The 19124-nt window shown below is 42.3% G+C and overlaps 1 protein-coding gene across 1 annotated transcript in view; it reads right to left on the reverse strand.

Moving 5' to 3' along the window:
• Nucleotides 1–19124, reverse strand: part of COLEC12 (collectin subfamily member 12) — a 104580-nt gene that overhangs the window by 21766 nt on the left and 63690 nt on the right. Inside the window, exon 3 of the mRNA XM_075744263.1 lies at nucleotides 705–827. Coding sequence (XP_075600378.1) covers nucleotides 705–827 — 123 coding nt within the window. The remainder of the gene's footprint in view (nucleotides 1–704; nucleotides 828–19124) is intronic.

The raw sequence follows: 19124 nt of genomic DNA on the forward strand, positions 1-19124 counted from the left end.
TATCCGCAATATGCTGCGATGTCCTGTTACAATACTCACAATTATGTTATTCACTTCCTTTTTCTTACCAGAACCTCAGTTCTTATTTATTTAACTGCACAACAAGCAGAGATTTACATCAAACCGTTTGTAAGAATGCCTAAGTGGCTACAGTTAATTAGTGCCAAAGACATATGGGAATTTTAAGCCGTGCTTTCCAGGATGCCATACTGATGATATGCACAAATGAAATGTTCTCCATTTCTGGGTTGCCTGACTACCAGAATCTTTGAAATTACTGTCAAAAGCATCTAAGCATCTTTGTACATCAAAATAACTGTAGATAACTCAACACACGGGCACCTCCTGGTTCAATCTTTCCTCCAGCTATTTCAAAGCAATATTGATGCTACACTTTGTTCCTGTGATAATCATACTAGTAGGACTATTCCTGGTTCTCCCATTAAGAAGGATGTTTATTCTGGAATGGTGCAATGTATGTCAAAGAGCTCAGTGAAATCAAGGTATAGCATGTTACAAAGTTTTGAGTCTTCCAGTTAGTACTCCTTTGTGGTAAAAGAATTATTGTGTGTGCACAACAAACAACATTGCCAAGGTATTGATATTTAAGTTGAAAATGTGATAAATTGCCTGCCTGTCTAATATGTGCAGATGTGCTTGGATGCTTGGCTGAAAGTCAAATGTTGGGCTCAATGCATACATACCTTTGTATCCCAGAATGGCTACTGTGATTGTTAACAGGGCACATAAAATATATAGTAAGATGATGGAAAACTTCAGTGCCCAGTTATTTTTACATTTGGTACATTGAGTCCCCTCCTGAATACCTGCAAAAGAAGATTTTAAGAATTTTAAAACAACGGCAAAGAACACATTGCTGGTTTTATCTCCCCATTTCCTCTCCTCCATTTTCTAAAGAAAGAATTATTTATGTAAGCAGATGATGTATGGGTGCCTATCAGCCTATTCTGCCAGGACAGACTTCTCAGTGGCTAAAGCATCAGCTTAGCAATACAATCACTCTGGGACTTTAGCATGTGGAAGAGAAATAGGAAAACCTGTGGCTTTCCTGAGAGACGGGACTATTTTCTGATTGTGCTAACCAGACTATGGTGACTTTTGGAAGTCAAATGTTTCTTAGCATCTCCTCTGTCAGGCATCACACCGCAGCAACTCCTCCTTAGCATTCAGTCTGCCTACAGGTGCAATAGGAGACAGTAAATGCTCCGGCAAAAGAAAAATACAGAAATAAAATTGCATTGTGATAACGTGGTAGGAGTACTGGTCCTGCTTTGTAACCATTACCACAAATGGCGAACACTTTCTTTCCATAATGAGAGAGACTTTTTTTCTTATTTCTTGAGGGTTTGGAGAATACTATTTCCAGAGAGAAGAAGGGGTGCTATACTAGTAAAGCTAACAGTGTATCTATATCAACAGAAAAATGCTGGTGAATTTCCCCTTGTGGACAAGTTCAAGAGCCTCAAATTGATCAGAGAAAACCGGCCTTTACTATTTTATATTTGAGCTTTTTGCGGAATGGTTTGATATCTTTGAGTCTATTCGGGAAGCAATAGTCCTCTTTTCTCTACGTGCTCCTTGGGAACAGCTCGAGAGTGTTGGAAGCATTAAGTTACCAAGAATTCATCAGAAACACAAACGTGTAAAAACATGAAAACTGGACTGTGCTGGAACAAACGGGTGGGATTTATCCCTCCTTCTGATGTGCATGAAGCAGGCCAGGATAAATGTAGCTTTCTGTGTCTGTCAGAAAATGCATTTCTTTGATATTTTACTCTATTTGTGTACTATTAGGGGAGTCCCACAGGAAAGCTTTAAGCTCTAATAAATTCTATATACCAGGTTACTTAACTAATCAAAACTTGCTCCGTTGCTTTTTATGAGTAACTTACATTTCCTCCGAGGCCTAACCCACAGCTGATTTTACTTTTCCCGATGCATGACCTTCTGCAGAGCAGTTTTTTATGTTTCATTTTTTAAGAGAAAAGCACAGGCCACTTCCCCTGGGTTCACAGACAACAGGTGACTGACATATATAGTTAAGTCAACTGTATTTATCTCTCAAAGAACAGCATTTTCCAGTGACTTCCTTAAGCTCAGGGCACTTGAAGGAGGAATTGCCATATTGGAGCAACTCTGGAAGAGGATTTATACAAAGTTTATTTGACAAGGCATTTTCCTCTGTTCCCTCTGCACATTTACTAGCCGTGGCTAAGGCAGAAATGCATCTCTCACAGGTCAGCCCACTTTCCACATTATGTCATCTCATGTTTTTTCTAAACTTTCGAGCTGTGACATCACGTTCTGTTGCCATGTGATGAAAGCAATGTCATAGATTTGGGTTCCTTGGGGTTTAGGCATAAGATCAGTCAGGAACATCTGGTCCTTTTTTCAGGAACTGGAACATTAGGGGGAAATGAGACAAAGACTTGCAAGCATAAATGCAAGAACAGAAACTCCAGAGGGGAAAGGCTTCTCTCCTGCCTGTATAGATGGGGAGGAAGGGAGCTGGCACTGAGATGGCAGTTGCATAGCCCATTTATTGGTGGCTTGGATTTGGAAGGCTGATAACTCCTGCACCACAAGAGAAAAGGTGCAGGGTCCGTAACTCAATAACCAAGTTTGCTTATGGATCCTGATGTGTGGGCTGGTTTTCTTGGTTTGGTTGACAGTCTCAAGGAGTTTGCTAGTGGGGAAGCTCTGCTTGCTGAAAAAGCTGGAAAGGGAAAGTGCAGTTTTCTAAGGGTTTGCAGTAAGTACTCAGAGACTGAAATTATTTCACAGTGGGAACTCATGGTATCTGGAGCACTATTTTGCTGTTAGCTGGTACGAATGGGCTGATTGAGCCCCTGTGTGCTGTGTGCAAGGTTCCTCTCTGAAGGGTTTAAATTCAGATTCCAATCCCGTAAGTCTTTGAACATCCCACATATCAAAAAACACAAGAAGCTTGGGGCAAAAAGCACATCACATTCACCTTCTGAATACATGGATAACAGAAAGCTTGATCCTCCCTATTTTAAGGGAAGCGGGACCAGATCCATAACTGGGAAGACTGATAGACTGCAGAGGTACACAGAGAAGAGCAGAAATAAAAATGAAAACTTTGACAGCAACTGCACATAGAAAAGTTTCACTTGATTACAGTTTCATATTAAGATCACTCATTTTATGACATGACCTGCTTTCTGTCACCGTGTTCCAGCTTCCTGTGTAGCGTAATGAAATGAAACTTCGCTGATGTCACCAAATGTATTGCAGTTCAGCATCTAGCATCATGTACGTTCCAGTGCTTCATAAGGATCTTGTTTCACTTGTCTCAATCCCCTCTACCGCTGGTTCAGTAAAACAGTACTTTGGCTTTTCAGAACTTTTACTTTCAGTGTATTTCAAACGGACATTGGAACAGCCCCCCAACAAAAGCCAGACCTTTCTGTCCTTGAACAGTCCAGCGCTGTTGGTATCAATAACATAAACACAGTGTACTAAAGTGATCATACAGGCTAGAGCGGTTCCATTAACTAAGCTGGGCTGGAAGTGTGTATTGCATTGCCTGCTGGCGCTTTCTGCCTGTCAGCTTAAAACTGCGTCTGACTGCCATCCAACCCCCGCTACCCTCATCTAATGTGTCCCAGGCCCAGGGCTGGAGTCAAAAGCCAGGGTGCTCTAACAGGCTCCTTTGTTTTCCTTTACCTAGAGATGGACACAGTAAAGTCTTTCAGAGCTATTAAATTTACTCTTCAGTGCAAATACATAGCTCTTAACTCTGCTGGTAGTAACAGCTGACTTTCTAGTTGACTAAATATATAAAATTTACTACAGACAGAGGTACCTTAAAGAAAAGATTTGGAAGACTCATTCTGATGTCTTTCTGTGCAGTTAAATAACCCAGTCTATCAGCAAAGGTAAAAACCAAGAATGCAAACCTCTCTGTATAGGGATGAATTATTACAGTGTAATCAGGGCTCCACAATCTCCCCAAGCATAGAGTCTGGCTTCAACTTGCCCTGTTGCTCTTCCCCACTACCGTGTTTAAGGATCAAGCCGAAATAAGATTGTTGTGATACAGGAGATGCATTTATTCTGCACTGTGAGGACACTTGGTTTTATTGAAGGGTTGCTCTGAAAAGATGAAATAGCCAAAACATTAAGCAACAACAGATGGGAGATGATTTCAAATGGTCATTGTGATTACACAAAACTCAGCAGGTTGGCATAAAATCATACAGGTTTATCACAAAAGCTGAGAGTCACGGCTTAAAGGAGCCCATGTTTGGGCTGTAATTTGACAAAACTTCCTCAATTTTACCCACTCAACTGCTTGCTTTCATAGCTTACATAAAATGCAGTGTTCTTCCAGGAGATTTGTAACCTCTCATCTAGAAAGCTGTACAGTAAATGTACAGGGAAAGACCATACACACCCATTCTATCAATAGAACATATATAAAACCTGCAAAAGGGGTTTCTCAGCTGAAGTCAGCTCTCCTCCCTTTGTTATTGTTGCTCCTAGTGCAGCACACTCCTCCGTGTGTGCCGTACACGTGTTTCCAATGTTGGTCTGCTCCCAGACATTTGTCACTAACTTCCAAACCCAGGGAGCCAGGGTCACTTCCGCATGATGTGCATTTCTCACTGCTGATTTGATCAACGTTTAATAAATATCAGATGGGACACAATGTGCCTCGTTTCGCTGGACACATGCTTTTTTCCATTCCTCTCCCTGACTTATTTTAATAAGAGCTCTGGTTTTTCTATCTCACTGTTGGGAAGACATCTGGCCAAACAGACAGCAACCTAGTACAAAGAGATCCTGCTGGCTCACATGCTTTGGGGACCCCCTTCTCTGCAAACCAAGATGGTCACAAAAAAAGATGCAAGTGAGACATCCCCCTGTTACCAGGCTTTGTAGTATTTGTTTTTATAGCATTGCATTCCAGTGACTGAAGACTTTGTTCTCACACAGGGGGTACACATCTGCAGATTCCTTTTGGGCTCCAGATAAGCAGAGGTTTTGCTGGGGGAGGAGCTGGATTTTTTTGTTGGGGTTTTTTATTATTATTGTTGTTGTCGTTCTGTATTTTTTAATGGGATACTAAATATCTTTGCTCTTTAACATGGAGTAACCGCCTTACAAAATGCCTGACTCCTCAACTATATTACGCTTCAGGAGCACATCTTTGAACGCTCAAATATGATATGCTGAATAATTCTTTTAAAAGTATTTGCCTCTGTGTCCTTTTCTTGGCTTTTGCTGCAGGATCTTAGGTGGCCTCATAATACCTCTGCTAGCAGATCAGTTTTGACAAAGATGCAAGTTTGTCTTCCTAACCCTGACAAGAAATATACTGATAAGATGATTGAAGAAATGTAGTGCAGGAAATGAAAATACATACATTAGTTAGGAGGGGTTTTCCCCAGTGTGATTCATTGAAAAGAGATAACATCCCTTGAATTTTGGAAGGAAGACTGCAAGCCTAGTTTTGCAGCCTTCAAATGATAAATTTCTCAAAGCTAATGTTTTCAAAGCCCATGAGCAGTAGATCTAATAGCTATATTTAAAGGGGCCTGAGCAAACTATGTACATCTAGTTCCAGCCGCACTGCCATCGGAAGGTGTTCCTGCCCATGGCGGGGAGTGGGTGGGGGTGGAACTAGATGATCTTTAAGGTTCTTTCCAACTCAAACTATTCTGTGATGCTGTGATTCAACATGTAGGTAGGAATCAAATGCCGAGAGGTACTTAACCATGCAGAGTTGCAACAAGCTCCCAGTGGGTGCCCATCTCACTAGCAAAAGTAGATGATCCCATGAGGAACCCATCTCTAGGTTTAAATAACTAAATGTCTTGAAAGACCTGGCTTTACACCCAAGTGTAAAATGGTAGGTTTTTACTAATATGCACAACTAGCCATCAGAAAAGTAAGTCCTTCTTAGGACAGAGAAGATTTTAAAATTCAGGCATATAAATGTGTACATACATACATATATACACAGAGATACATATTTATGTTCAAATATATAGAAAAATATATGTGTGTATACGTTTTCTACAGAGAAGCTTTTGTTCTGACACAAACCCAGCATATTACATTAACACACTCAAATCAAAAGCAGATGCATCTTTGCCAACAATAAACTCTGTATAACTTTGAGATTACTGGATCCATCCAGCCACAAAATTCAAAGTGAGATTTTTGTCTTCTCTTTTGTGTGGTGTTACAGGTTATTAACTTACCCTTCACAAAAACAATTCCTGTGATCCTCCATGAATGGTTTTGTTGCAGTCAGCAAAACTGATTATTTGATGGCTCCATATGACTAACCTACCTCAGAAAGCCATTGTTCTTTCTAATGGTTATAAATTACAAAACCTGAGTCTGGTTCATGCTTTTTTAAATTACTATTTTGAGATAAATTTCATTCCTTCAGTTTAGAGCATATTCTTACGCTATAAAGGCTATAACTTGTGCTAAGTATAAATACATTTTTTCCTAGCTAATGCATAAAGGTCCATGCCCATCCCCAAGTTATTGTATGGGCATTTAGCATGAGGCTGCGGCCATGGGAAGCGGAGCATGTACTGGGGCTTCTCCGAGCAGCTGCCCCTCTAGCCACTGCATGGTGCCCCAGTCTATCTCCAGCTCTGTGACATAAATGCTGCTGGACTACCCTTCCTGAGGGTGAGTGTGGCTGAAAGAGCAAACATCACAGTTATGGCATGACCAGCCTGCAGGAGAGCACCGAGCCCATAGGTTGCAGTTGTGAAGCACCTGGTTTGGGAGAGCCATGCTGCTGCCTTCATTCAAACTGAGCCGTTCCTCACACCACAGCTCCCTCACGTGTGCAAATCCATCCCCAGGGCTTTGTGGGGAAGAGCTCTTGACCATGAGAACCAAGGCCCTTTATTGCACATTATAAAACAGGGGTGATGATATACTATTGAATTTTGTCTGCTGCCCTCCCCTTCTTCACTCCTTGCTCAGTCACTTGCCATGATTTCCTTTCCACTCGGCCCTAGGGGGAATGTGAGCGCCAGCCTTCCTCCCACATCCACAGTCTTCGCAAGCCCTGTCTCTGCAATGGCAACGGTCCTGCTCGCCTAAGTGGTGCAGTGCTAGCTTGTGGGCAGGTGGATTGTAACAGCCAGCTTGACTTGTCAGATTTTTACAATGCCAGTGAAAAATTATTTAGCACAAACATGCTGTCATTTGTTCCGGAATTTGCTAGTTTTGCTTCTGGTTTTGTAATCAAAGAGGGACAAATGCATTCTGGGCTTGTTTTGAAAAGTTTTCTGGTTATTTATTAGGAAGCAATTAAAACAGCAAAACTTGAAATCTAAGCAGCGGGTATGTACTCACCTAACTTGTGCCAGTTTTCCTATGCCAGGTGGAAAAATTATGAAACGTGGCAGCAAGACAGAGGCCGAAACAGCACTCTGTATTTCAAGTAAACACTGCAAGATACAGAACTTCTTTCTTCATAAATTAATAAATAAATGGACCAACCCCAAACCACTCCATGCTCACAGGTTTCTACAGTGTCCTGCATAAACCGATCACCCTGTCACATAGCTGGTGGCATGTACGAATAACCTCTGGAGAAGAAAAAACACACCTCAAAAGCCAGTTCTGAGAATCTGTGCCTCAAAAGAGCTGTGCCACTCCTGCCAGGGCAGTGGTGCCAGTTCCTGTGATTTTGTCCTCCGCTTCACACACTGGGATTTCTTTTTCAGCCTGGTGCCCCTTTCTTCCCAAGTGCTAGGTCCTGCACCTGGGTCGGGGCAACCCCCAATATCAATACAGGCTGGGGGATGGAGGGATTGAGAGCTGCCCAGCGGAGAAGGACTGGGGGTACTGGTGGGTGAAACACTGGATGTGAGCTGGCCATGTGCACCGATAGACCAGAAAGCCAACCGCGTCCTGGGCTGCATCAAAACCAACGTGACCAGCAGGTCGAGGAAGGTGATGCTGCGCCTCTATTCTGCTCTCATGAGACTCTACCTGGAGTACTGCGTCCAGCTCTGGTGGCCCCAGTACAGGAGAGACATGGACCTGTTGGAGCGAGTCCAGAGGAGGGCCACCAAGATGATCAGAGGGCTGGAGCACCTCTCTGCTGAAAATACGCTGAAAGAGTTGAGGTTGTTCAGCCTGGAGAAGAGAAGGCTCTAGGGAGACCTTATAGTAGCCTTCTCTCCTGGTTTCAGCTGAGAGGATTGATTTTCTTCATAGTAGCTAGTGTGGGGATACGTTTTGGATTTGTGCTGGAGACAGCATTGATAATATAGAGATGTTTTTGTTGTATGGACTTATTGTTGAGCAGTGTTTACACGGGGCCAAGGCCTTTTCTGCTTCTTGCACTGCCCTGCCAGCGGGATGGCTGGGGGTGGACAAGAAGTTGGGAGGAGACACAGACAGGACAGGTGACCCCAACTGACCAAAGGGATATTCCATACTATATGACGTCATGCTCAGTTTATAAGGAGCTTGGGGGAAGGGGGGGGGGGGGTGGCGGCATTCAGAGCAATGGTGTTTGTCTTCCCAAGTAACCATTACATGTGACGGAGCCCTGCTTTCCTGGAGATGGCTGAACACCTGCCTGCCCATGGGAAGTGGTGAATGAATTCCTTGCTTTGCTTTGCTTGTGTGTGCGGCTTTTGCTTTACCTATTAAACTGTCTTTATCTCAACCCACGAGTTTTCACACTTTAACTTTTCCAATTCTCTCCCCCATCCCGATGGGGGGAGTGTACGAGCGGCTGCGTGGTGCTCAGCTGCCGGCTGGGGTAAAACCACGACACCTTCCAGTATCTAAAGGGGGCTTATAAAAAAGATGGGGACAGACTTATTAGCAGGGCCTGTTGCAATAGGACCAGGGGTAATGGCTTTAAACTAAAAGAGGGTAGATTTAGACTAGATGTAGAGAAGAAATTTTTTACAATGAGGGTGGTGAAACACTGGAACAGGTTGCCCAGAGATGTGGTAGATGCCCCATCCCTGGAAACACTCCAGGTCATGCTAGATGGAGCTGTGAGCAACCTGATCCAGTTGAAGATGTCCCTGCTCATTGCAGGGGAGGTTGGAATAGATGACCTTTAAAGGTCCCTTCCAACCCAAATTATTCTATGATTTCATGATTCTTGCAGCTATATAATTATGAGAGTCTTTCATCTTGCATTTTAGGAGAACAGCATATTTCTAGACGGTTAAAAAAAGAAAATTGGGTAGGAGCTATTCCTTAAGGCTTAAGACAACAGAATAATCCACCATTTACAGGATTTTTCATAATCCTGCCCCTAAAGAGCTTCTCTCCCTGCTGACGGGGCAATGCTGGGGCTAGGGCAGGGGCTGGCAGGGCTCATCATGTCCCTCATCCACTGAAGCTGGAGGGAGGCACTTTGTCCCAAGAGCCCAGAGTATGTCAGTGGAAATGGGAGGTTTCCTTCTCTGGGAAACCTTGGGAAAACCCCACCCTTGATGATCCACAGGTTGCAGCCCGAAGCTCTGCATGCAGGGGAGGCCGGGCAAATTCTCCTCAACCAGACTGAGTCTGTTGGAGGCAGCAGCCGCTTCCCGTAAATCCAAATCCCACATCTGACATAATAAAGAGCCTCAGAGGGCCAACACTATTATCTCTGGAAAGCTTTCAGCCTAAGAAATACTTTATTCTATGTAATGTACACAAACCCTTTCATTAAAGGAGGGGAGAACCCTCATTTTCAGCCTGACCATCATCTCTCACTTATTTATATAACCCAGCCAGCATTTTCTCTCTGGCTTTGTTCTTCTTCACAGTAGACCAGAGATTCACAATGAATTGTCAGAAATTCTAATTATACACTTCACCAACCATCACCATTTAATTATATAGTATTACCAAACAATGTCCTACTGTGATTAAACACTAAATATCTTAATTGAAAGGATACAAAAAGCCCAACCACAGCACAGGCTAAGCAAAGACTGCTGAGTATCTGAACTGTGTGTTAGGCAAATATGAACAGAACTGAACCAGGACCAGTGTGGTAAATTCTAAGAAAAATAATGAATTTGCAACAGTTTAAGATCCAGCCATAGCAATGTGGTAAGAATATCACACCACCAGAGGGTCCAACATCCCATAGACTATTAGATTTAAAGACATGTCTAGAGCTTAACTCAAACCAGAACAAAAACCAGTAAGTGCTGGTGCTTTTAAATAACTGTCTGGAACAAGAGAGACGCGTCTATCCTCAGTTACTGAAAACCAAGCAAGGGATCACTCAGTGCACGTCTCTGGAACCAAACCAAAAAAATCTAATTAGGCTGTTCAGAAGATGAGAGAAAAACTAGAACAGTTAAAAGAAGATCAAAATCCTGTATGAATTAAAGACCTGTTCAATGACAGGCAAAACAGCCACAATAGATCACAGCAAAGAGCCTCTCAAACTGTATCCCAATAGAGAAGAATTTAGACTGGCTCGCAAGAAGATACATAGCCAGATCTACAGGGAGATCAAAGCCAGATCTTTCGCTTGTGCAACAGCCTCCTAAGACAACCTGAGGATATCCCATCCAATGAGTTAATTAAAACTAGAGTGAACAAATCATTAGCAAAGTCACAGAAGGGATCTGTCCTTCAGAGTTATGCCAGATGGCGAAGTAATGCCATTTCTGTCTAAGTCCGTGCCCTCCATTCTGAAATAAACAAGCTTCCTAATGAAGCATAGCTTCTAATTAAGATGGTATAATTTGATGATTAACATACACAATTTTTAGTCTTAATTCAAACTATATTCAACTGAAAGGAGGAAAGAGAACACACTCGAAGTGTGTATTTCCCAAACATTCTCTATTTTTTTATAACACAGTATTTAGGTGTTAGCGACCCTAGTTACGTTAACTGGTAGGTAGAAAAAAAAAAAAAGTCCATGCTTTGTGGCTTTTGAGATACATTTCTTTAAGAGGGCAACATGATCTTGTCCAGGGCTGTGAGCGTGGTAGATGCTGACACCGCCGGCAGTGACACCTGTACGGCAGAGCGGCTCACCGGGGAAATGGTAAAGTCATCCAGAGCACAGGGGGAAAACCCATTCTCTTCACTGGGAGCTTTCACCCTTTGTTCTACTAACTTCTTCTGCAACTTTTAACCTTATGTTAAGGACATTGGTAAAAACGTTGGATCGCTGTTTTACAAAACAAGAAAAGCTCGCCCTTGCCAAATGAAGACTTCAGCCATGCACAATTTCAGTACGCACTGATGCTGCCACAAATGCTATTCCAGCTATCTACAGAAATTAAACTTTTTTATGTGCCTGCACAAGTTAAATGGGAGTACTTGGCAACCATCTGTTCCGTGTAAGCTTCTGTGTGGGTACCTTCGTGGACACATGCACCCCTAATGCGGTCGAGGCAGGTCGTTTGTTTAAGTGCATTGTAAAATCCCATGTGTCTCTGCAAAGTGTGCTTTTAAACTCTTGTAACTCATATGAATCTGAACTGGTTTGCACTAGGTAGTCGCAAGTACACTGCATGCCCTTCTCGTTCATCAGGTTTTTTTCTCTCCTCCACTACCTAGTGCAGTGGAACAAAATAAAGTTTCAACCATATTTGATGGCATAAAACCTGTATTTATCTTCTTCTGCTGGGAAAAATATGGAGCTACTTTTGATGAGGCTTTCAGCAGGAAAAAATAATTGCCTGCAGACTATGAACAAGTATGCCCAACTTCATGTGGAAAAGCAAAACTTTAAGAAAGTTATAAAGACTGTGATTTGTTAGTATTAAAATGCACATGTATCTGTATCTACAGGCTTTGTAACGTTTGTTACATGTTCCAACTGGAATGCTGCAATGAAATGCTGACATTAACAGAATTGAAAAAAGCTAATCAAGAATTGATGCCTCAAATTGATATCTAGATCTTTATCCACCCTTTGCTGGATTTAGTGGTAAAGCTTCTGTTGCCTTCATTAAGCAGCACTGTAATATAAAAATTACCTCTTTTCCAACTGGAAAGTCTCTCCGAGGACAACTATTTGGAATTTAAAAGACTTATGTGCATGTAAAAGAAGGGATGAAAGTGTTTCTATTCGTGCTGGGTACTTAGCAGGTACATAGGACCCTTCTTTGGAACGTGGCTCCAAAAATGAAGAGGGCCATGAGGAAGAACGCAGTAGGACCTCACAGAAGAAAGAGAGTACAGAAAACACAATAGGGATACGGAAGGTAGCTCTACTCATTTAATTACGTCTGTAAGTGCAAATTGCCACTTCTGACTAGCCTTGGCCGTGACGATGTCAAGACTGCCTGGCTGAGGTGCCGTCACCGAACAGAGAAGAAAGGATCCCCGCAGGCACCGCACCAAACATAGCTCACGGTCACAAATCCACTGGCTGTAAATTCATTCCTAATCTCCTGAGGCAACATGTTCAACTACAGGAGAGAAATTATGTCCAGGTATAAACACTGCTCCTCTGGAAGTGTGCTGCCTTACTCCCCTCAGCTGAACCGAGACACGGCATTAAATCACCTCCAAAGGAGAGGGGCTGGCAGGGATAGGATTTATTTTTCACCTCACTGCCCTTCTAAAACCACTTTCTAAAGGTGGGGCTTTTTCCTCAGAAATACTGCAGGCTTGATGGCAGGGGCAATAAATCCTGTTTCCACTCTCCAACCTAACCAACCTCCCCCAGCCCACCTCAGTCTCTGTCTCCTTATCCTGAATCTTATCTTTTCAAAATGGATGTTTTCCTCTGTGAAGCTGGATCTCTAGGCTAAGAGGAAAGATTGTGACCCAACACAGCTACCATCTTTCAGTTTTCTTGTCCCCTCTCTCCTGTCTTCCCTGTGTCCTGCAGTATCTCTGACTCCTGAGCTCTCCCCACACCCTGGCTCATACACACCTCACTAGCATCCAATTTCCTGGATAAAAAGCAGACTTAGAATGAATTCCTCAGGCAATGAGAACATTTTTCACACAGTTGTGCCAATGTGCAATGGCTGTACAATGTAAGGAGCAAACAGCCCGATAAATGGATTCTTTCCACCTAATACCACCAAAATTTCTGTGATTTTTCCCTGCTTAATATTCACCTGTATCAAGAGAGGAAATTTTTTATTCCGTAAATTACTACAAGAAGTTTCCTGTACAGAGGTGGAAGTGCGGTTGATGAATGCAATTCGTGTTTTCCCTCCTAATAAAGCAAAACACAAATTACACTGTCTTGACAAACACTGGAAACTGCTGGATTAAATCTGCTTGTTACAAGTGAGGAAATGCTAGGCAGAAGAGCATCCAGTGCCCTGTAGTCACAGACAAGAGAAGCGACTAGCCAGGAGTACAGCAAACATACTGCCTACCTACACAGCACCTACCCACTGCCTTCCTAACTCAATGAAAGCACCGTCTTAAGTAGATGAAAACTCCGCTGCAATCATGGAAATGCAGAAGGTGACAAATCCATTAAAAGCATTAACCTACTAAATCTGTAGGGTGTAGGTATGTCTTGTAACAACCTGCCATTTTTTTATATCTTGGGAAATTTATTAGACCACCCCCCAACAAAGCATTAAACACGTTGCTACAGCTACAATAACAGTAGTAGTAATACCTGCAATAATAATAATCTTCCTGAAACATACAGTCCTTGCTATAATCCTTTTCTTGATAGCTTACAAAATCATGGAAAACTAAGTATTTGCAAAATATTTTTTAATGGACACAGGGAATTTTAGGGTCTCCGGCTCCAGAGCAGCACGTAGGGGAGGGAGCTGCCATGAGGCCAGGGGCTCCTGTAATTCCACATCTGCAGGCGGAGGACTCAAGACTTACCAGGCATTTCAGGCTCATTGCTACAAGTCTTATTAGGGGATTGAGGCTGACAGTGAGAGGCTTAAATTGAACGCAATGCTTTTCTTATCCAGAAGACTAAATTTAAAAAAAAAAAAGTTTTCACTATAAAATTTATATGCTTTAATGGAGAGAAAATCCCAGGTACAAAGGACATTTTACTTAAGAGGCAGAAGGCATAATATAAATGTATAGCTACAAGTGGGAATTTGTAAATTTTATTTTAGAGGAGAAGTTGTAATGGAGACTTGTAGTATTTTCCCCTAATTGATACGCAAATATAGAATCATAGAATGGTTTGGGTTGGAAGGGACCTTAAAGATCATCTATTTCCAACCCCCCTGCCATGGGCAGGGAAACCCTCCACTAGACCACGTTGCCCAAAGCCTCATCCAACCTGGTCTTAAACACTTCCAGGGATGTGGCCTCCACAACCTCCCTGGGCAACCTGTTCCAGTACCTTAAAAATTCTTGAGAAAGGTACCAGCCTATGTAATAAAACCCCCAAATCTTAGCTTGTGTTTCAGTGAAAGCAATCCCAAGGTAACTGAAAATAATGTTTACTTCTTTGGAGGGCAACTGCTCTGGAAAGAAGAAAGAAGGGAACTGAGTGAACTCAGACAATTGAGATGTGTAAATTTTTTTATTTTGAAAAATTATTCCTCCTGAAAAAAAAATTATTGCTCCTGAAGTTAATGCCAAAGGCTTTTGGACTGCAAACCTAAATATCTGTCTTAGAACTTCTTCATTGGTTTCCAGTGTTCTTCTAGACTTGTAACTTTATCATACCTCTAACTTTTTGAAGAACGTTAAAGTCCTCAAATAATGGCTGCAATAATGAGGTTTCCCTATTTTGATATGATATACCACTGAAAATATGAGGAAAATGGTCTCTTTCTGTACTTGTTGTGAAAGGTGGCAAGCACTTAGAAAATTAATAGAATTGCACACTCTTGTGTCAAGCCTGAATTTGCTTTTCAACTCATACTTTTTGCCAAATACCAAGATTTATTGGTCCTGGAAGCAAAAAAAATTACTGAAACAAATCTGGGGTCAATATTTAACTTCGGGGTCAATACATCCTGCTTTTTCACTCCCAAAGAAATCAATATCTGCTGTTATTTATGCCATACTCTGCAGCTGCTCTTTTGAACTCCAACAGAGAAATACATCACACCCTTGACCCACAGCCTTTCAAACCAAGTGTGGAGACACTATAATTTATTTGCTCAATGCAAGTGTCAAATGTTTTCAGCACTAAACTGCACTAAACACTCTTGTTCCTTATCACAATTTCAGTTACATAAGTGTAACCTCTCTGGCTTCCAGAGAGTTACATGCAATTTATATCAGTGCAGGTGTATCCCTCAGCAAGGGAGCTGGAAAATGTCTTTTATTCCACGTCAAGCTAAAAGCATAGAACAGAAGAGCATGTGAAGCAGCCAAACGGGCAGTTCAGTGGAAACTCTGGATTAAAAAAAACCCAAAACACATAGCACTACAACCTATTTAAGGAAAATCCAATAAACTACAAAATAACTCTTCTTTATGTCTTCGGAGTCCGCAGGCACTGAGTCCCTGTCCTGCTCTAAGAGTTGTAAATAATAGGCTGAAAAATAATTTTCATGTATTAGGAGTAAAAATATTTTCTAAAAATGTCTGTTTCTCAGCAGTTTTATTTGACTGAGAACATTTATTTCTTGGCTGGTTCCTTGTATGCCAAGTTTCAGCCCAGTATGAATTTTTCCATGGCTGAACTATATACTCCTGAAAAGCAGAGTTGGAAATGTTGAAAACCATAAACTATAGCTAAAGGCATACATCACAAACAGGACCACGAAAAGTTGAGCTTTCAGTGTGAGTAGAACCTTCTTTTTTAATGAAGATGTATTTTGTTTGTTAAGCATACTTCATACATCACCTCCTTGTACTCTGAATCTTACTCAAGCCTGCACAAGGAAGAAATGTTTGGACACAGAAGATGGAGCCTTTTCACGTAAGAGACTAATGGTTTTCACTACTTTCCATGCTCTTCTTGCACTGCACTTCTTGCCTAATCCACAAGAAAAGACGCCGCACTGTTTGCTCATTTGAACAATGCATTACTCTATTTACATAGCCTAGATAAGACTTTAATGTTGTGAAAACAAAAACTTTCAAAAATATGTTTAAGATGAATTAATGGGTTCAGCTCCTTCATATCCTATTATATGAATGCTATTTTTTTCTGGTGAGATTAATGCCTGTACAATTTTAGATGATGACCTGTGTTGTGCAGTTGTGCACGTGATGATACAAATGTAACCCTAAAATAGATTAAACTGCTTGATAAATGTCCTGGTAGCTCTTGTGTCAAAAGATGAGAGAGGACATGTCCAGTGAAAAGTGTTACACTCTGTATTGGGTCTGGCTGAGATGGAGTTAATTCTCCCCACAGCAGCCCTCATGGTGCTGTGCTGTGTATTGGTAGCTAGCAAACTGTTGATAACACACCAGTGTTTTGGCTACTACTGAGCAGTGCCAGCACACATCAAGGCTGTCTTTCCAACATTTCTTTTTCCCCAGCAGCAGGCTGGGGGTGGGTAAGATCTTGGGAGGGGACGCAGCCAGGACAGCTGACCCAAACTGACCAAAGGGATATTCCATACCATATGACGTCTGCTCAGCAATAAGAAACTGAGAATAGGGGGAGGAACAGGGCGGGGGCATTCATTGGGGTTTTTTTTACAATGTTTGTCTTCCAGATTAAGGGGCACAGATACTGAAGCCCTACTTCCCAGGAAGTGGCTGGACATCGCCTGCTGATGGGAAGTAGAGAATAATCTTTGCTTTTTGCTTTGCTTCCGCACGTGGCTTTTTGCTTTAGCTACATTAAACTGCTTTTATCTCGACCCATGAGTTTGGGGTTGTTTTTTCCATCTTCCTTTCTCCCCTCCTTGCCTTACTGAAGAGGGGAGTGATAGAGCGGCTCTGGTGGGCACCTGGCCCCCAGCCAGGGTCAACCCACCACACACTCCTGTAGAAACTGTAAGGGTACTAGAACTTGTTATGCAGGTTCTTCTCTCTTCCACTCCTTGTTTTGCTAAAAGAGCTTTGTTAAAGAAAAGTTAAAGGCAATTACAGAAATTTCCTCTAAGTGTTCTGCCAAGGTGCATGAGCAAACTCAGGTCAGAATTTTGCTGTACATGGACAGAAGCCAGAGGACAGAAGAGCACTTCATTTTTAATCATTATTTCATTAGTTACTCAACTGCTTAGCTGCTCCATAATATTTTGGATTGCCTGAAAGTGGCATCCAGCTTTGTGGGAGATTGTTCTTTGGCCTCTCTCAGCCATGGACATCATAAACTTTATAAGGTTTCCAAAGGAACACAAAACTTAATGCATGAATACAGGGCAGCCATTCAAGCAAGCTGAATCACAGGATAAGCTGGGACCACTTACAGGAAGTGAACACCAATGTAGCTAAGAGTATGGTGAGAACAAAAAGCATAAGAGGGGTGAGATGACAAGAAGGTTACCAAAGAGTTCACATCACGATGTTAGGGCCAAAAGGGCAAATCCAGCTTCCCAGCTTGCTGCAGCGAGCTGGCAGTTGGACAGGCCTTGGGCATCGTGGCATTGATGAGCACATGGGTCCCCAAGAGCCCAACCCACTGCTGTGACTCTCCAGCCTTCTCATGCTGCAGACGATACTTGGAGCCTGGACAACCTCGGATAAGCTCAGCAGCTCAGGGCCAGGCTGGTCATGCAAAGACCAAGAGACAAGGTCTCCTGGGGCTGGTGACCAAGTGGGGTCAGGAGACTTGAGGGCCGCTGGCTCCAAGGTAGCACATACGGGAGGGAGCTGCTATTGAACTCCTCATGTCCATAGACAGGAAGCTGCAAGTCTTACCAGGCATTTCTTCTGCTACAAGTCTTACCAGGGGACTAGGGTTTATAGTGAGAGCCTTAAATTGAATGAAATGCTTTTCTTACTCGGAAGAAAATATTAAAAAGAAAAAAGAAAAAAAAAGAAAAACAGAAGACTTGGCTGTAGAACCTGGGTGCTTCAATGGAGCACTGGCACTAAAGGGCTGTTGTATGAAGAGGCAGGAGTAACATACGCCCCTGGCTACAAGTTGGAGGTAAAAAAGATGCCTCTTGGAAATGAAGCAAAAATTCAAGCAGTGGGGGTGATTACAACTGGAACAAATTACCATCACAGGGGATTCCCTGTGTTTTAATGTCTTTAGATCAAGCCTGACTCCTCATTTGAAAGATATGCTTTAGCCAAAGACAAAGTCATTGGACTTCATACAGGAGTAACTGGATATAATTGTATGGCCTATAATACACAAGAGGTTAGAGTAGTTAAGTGCCTTGGGTCTAATCCCTACAAATGGAAATATGTGTGTCTGTGCTCTGGCCTGCTGCACAGAAAATATATGTCTTTAGGGGAAATTAACGGTGATGACAAGGCAGCTCACTGCCCTGAGGGGGACATGCCTTTTGGATCCAGCTGAGCTCAGAATTAAAACAGGGAGTGCATAGATAACCCTCCCAGATGTTTTATGGCACTGGATGGAGACAGGAGATGATAAGGGTCAACATAGCTCTGTATGCTGGAACATGAGAGGTTTTTTTTCCTCATAAAGCATGTAGTAAGTCTGTTTGTTCAAGAAACAAAACAGAGTGAATCAAAAGGAATACAGGCTGGAGGCTAATTAAAAGCCTGTTTCTATTAATACAATGGGAGAAACTGCTCAGGGACAGTCCATTATGTTGAATCATGGCCCGGTAATACTGCCAGAAAATGCTAAGAGCTTTGGTGAGTTATCTTCGGTCCTATTTGTTAAACACGACCACTGAGAAATCACTCTGTTGCTTTCCCTGAGAGCACGCACCATCTCCAGTGCTCGGGTATCCACCTGGAGAGACAACAACCAAGGCAAGTATATGTCTCTTACCTAAGGGTGAAAGGACACATTTCTCATCTTGGTCCCTTTTTTTTTTTTTTTCCTTTTAATGAATGTACTAAGTCAAAGTCGTAAAGCTGGCTCTTCCAGTCTGCAGGACCTTCTTCAGAGCTGCCCACCAAATTCTGGAGGGAAGCTTTTTTTGCCAAAGTGCACCTTTTTCCACAAAGTGTATGGAAAAGTACAACGGAAGAACAATGTTTTAGTCAATTAATACAGATTGGGAAAGGGTAATATACTAAACCACATATGTCATGACTACACAAATCCATGAAAATTTGCTGATATTACTAGTGACTACTAAAAGGCACAGTATGGAAAG

Source organism: Balearica regulorum, chromosome 2 (genome assembly GCF_011004875.1).
Source record: "Balearica regulorum gibbericeps isolate bBalReg1 chromosome 2, bBalReg1.pri, whole genome shotgun sequence".
Classification (NCBI taxonomy): Eukaryota; Metazoa; Chordata; class Aves; order Gruiformes; family Gruidae; genus Balearica; species Balearica regulorum.